Source organism: Chaetura pelagica, unplaced genomic scaffold, assembly GCF_000747805.2.
Source record: "Chaetura pelagica isolate M959 unplaced genomic scaffold, ChaPel_1.0 scaffold2021, whole genome shotgun sequence".
Taxonomy (NCBI): domain Eukaryota; kingdom Metazoa; phylum Chordata; class Aves; order Apodiformes; family Apodidae; genus Chaetura; species Chaetura pelagica.
The window spans coordinates 1-565 of record NW_009952104.1 but is presented as its reverse complement, the minus strand read 5'-3'; the positions used below and the strand labels follow the sequence as shown (position 1 = coordinate 565).

At 60.7% G+C, this 565-nt stretch overlaps 1 protein-coding gene across 1 annotated transcript in view; it reads left to right on the top strand.

Annotated features, from left to right (window-relative positions):
* POLA2 (polymerase (DNA directed), alpha 2, accessory subunit) overlaps positions 1-529 on the top strand; it is a gene marked incomplete at both ends in the record, with an annotated part of 1,672 nt that extends 1,143 nt beyond the window's left edge. The window contains 3 exons of the mRNA XM_010005967.1: positions 30-114; positions 214-373; positions 467-529. Of these exons, the coding sequence (XP_010004269.1) occupies positions 30-114; positions 214-373; positions 467-529 (308 nt within the window). The remainder of the gene's footprint in view (positions 1-29; positions 115-213; positions 374-466) is intronic.
* Positions 530-565: the final 36 nt, after the last annotated feature.

Genomic DNA, 565 nt, shown 5'->3' with positions numbered 1-565 from the left:
GGTGATTCATGTCCCTGCTGCCCCCTCAGTGCTGCTCTGCAGGATGGAGGAGCTCGGGGAGACCCTCAAGAGGCACCATCACCTGGAGGGCTTCACCTCAGCCCTGCTCCCAGCACAGGGGGACACCCCCCACCCCGCAACACCCAGATCTATTGTTTTTTTGGGGAACCTGTTGGTATTTTTGGGGTGAAAACGGGTTGGTTTGGGGTCCTTCCAGGAGCCCGTGACCGTGCTGGGTCAGATCGGCTGCGACGGCAACGGGAAACTCAACGCCAAGTCGGTGGTGCTGGCAGGGGACAGGGAACACTCCTCAGGGGGACAAATCCCTCTGGACCTCTCGGAGCTGAAGGAATATTCCCTGTTCCCTGGGCAGGTGAGGCTGGGAAGGATTTTTAGGAGACACACACCCCCCCTTCCTTCCCCCACCTCAAAGATCCCGGCGCTGGTTTCTCACCCACCTCCCCAGGTCGTGGCTCTGGAGGGAACAAACAGCACCGGGAGGAGGTTGTTGGTGTCCAGGATCTACGAGGTGACAGTGGCACCTGCTGGTGGCACCGGGGACAGG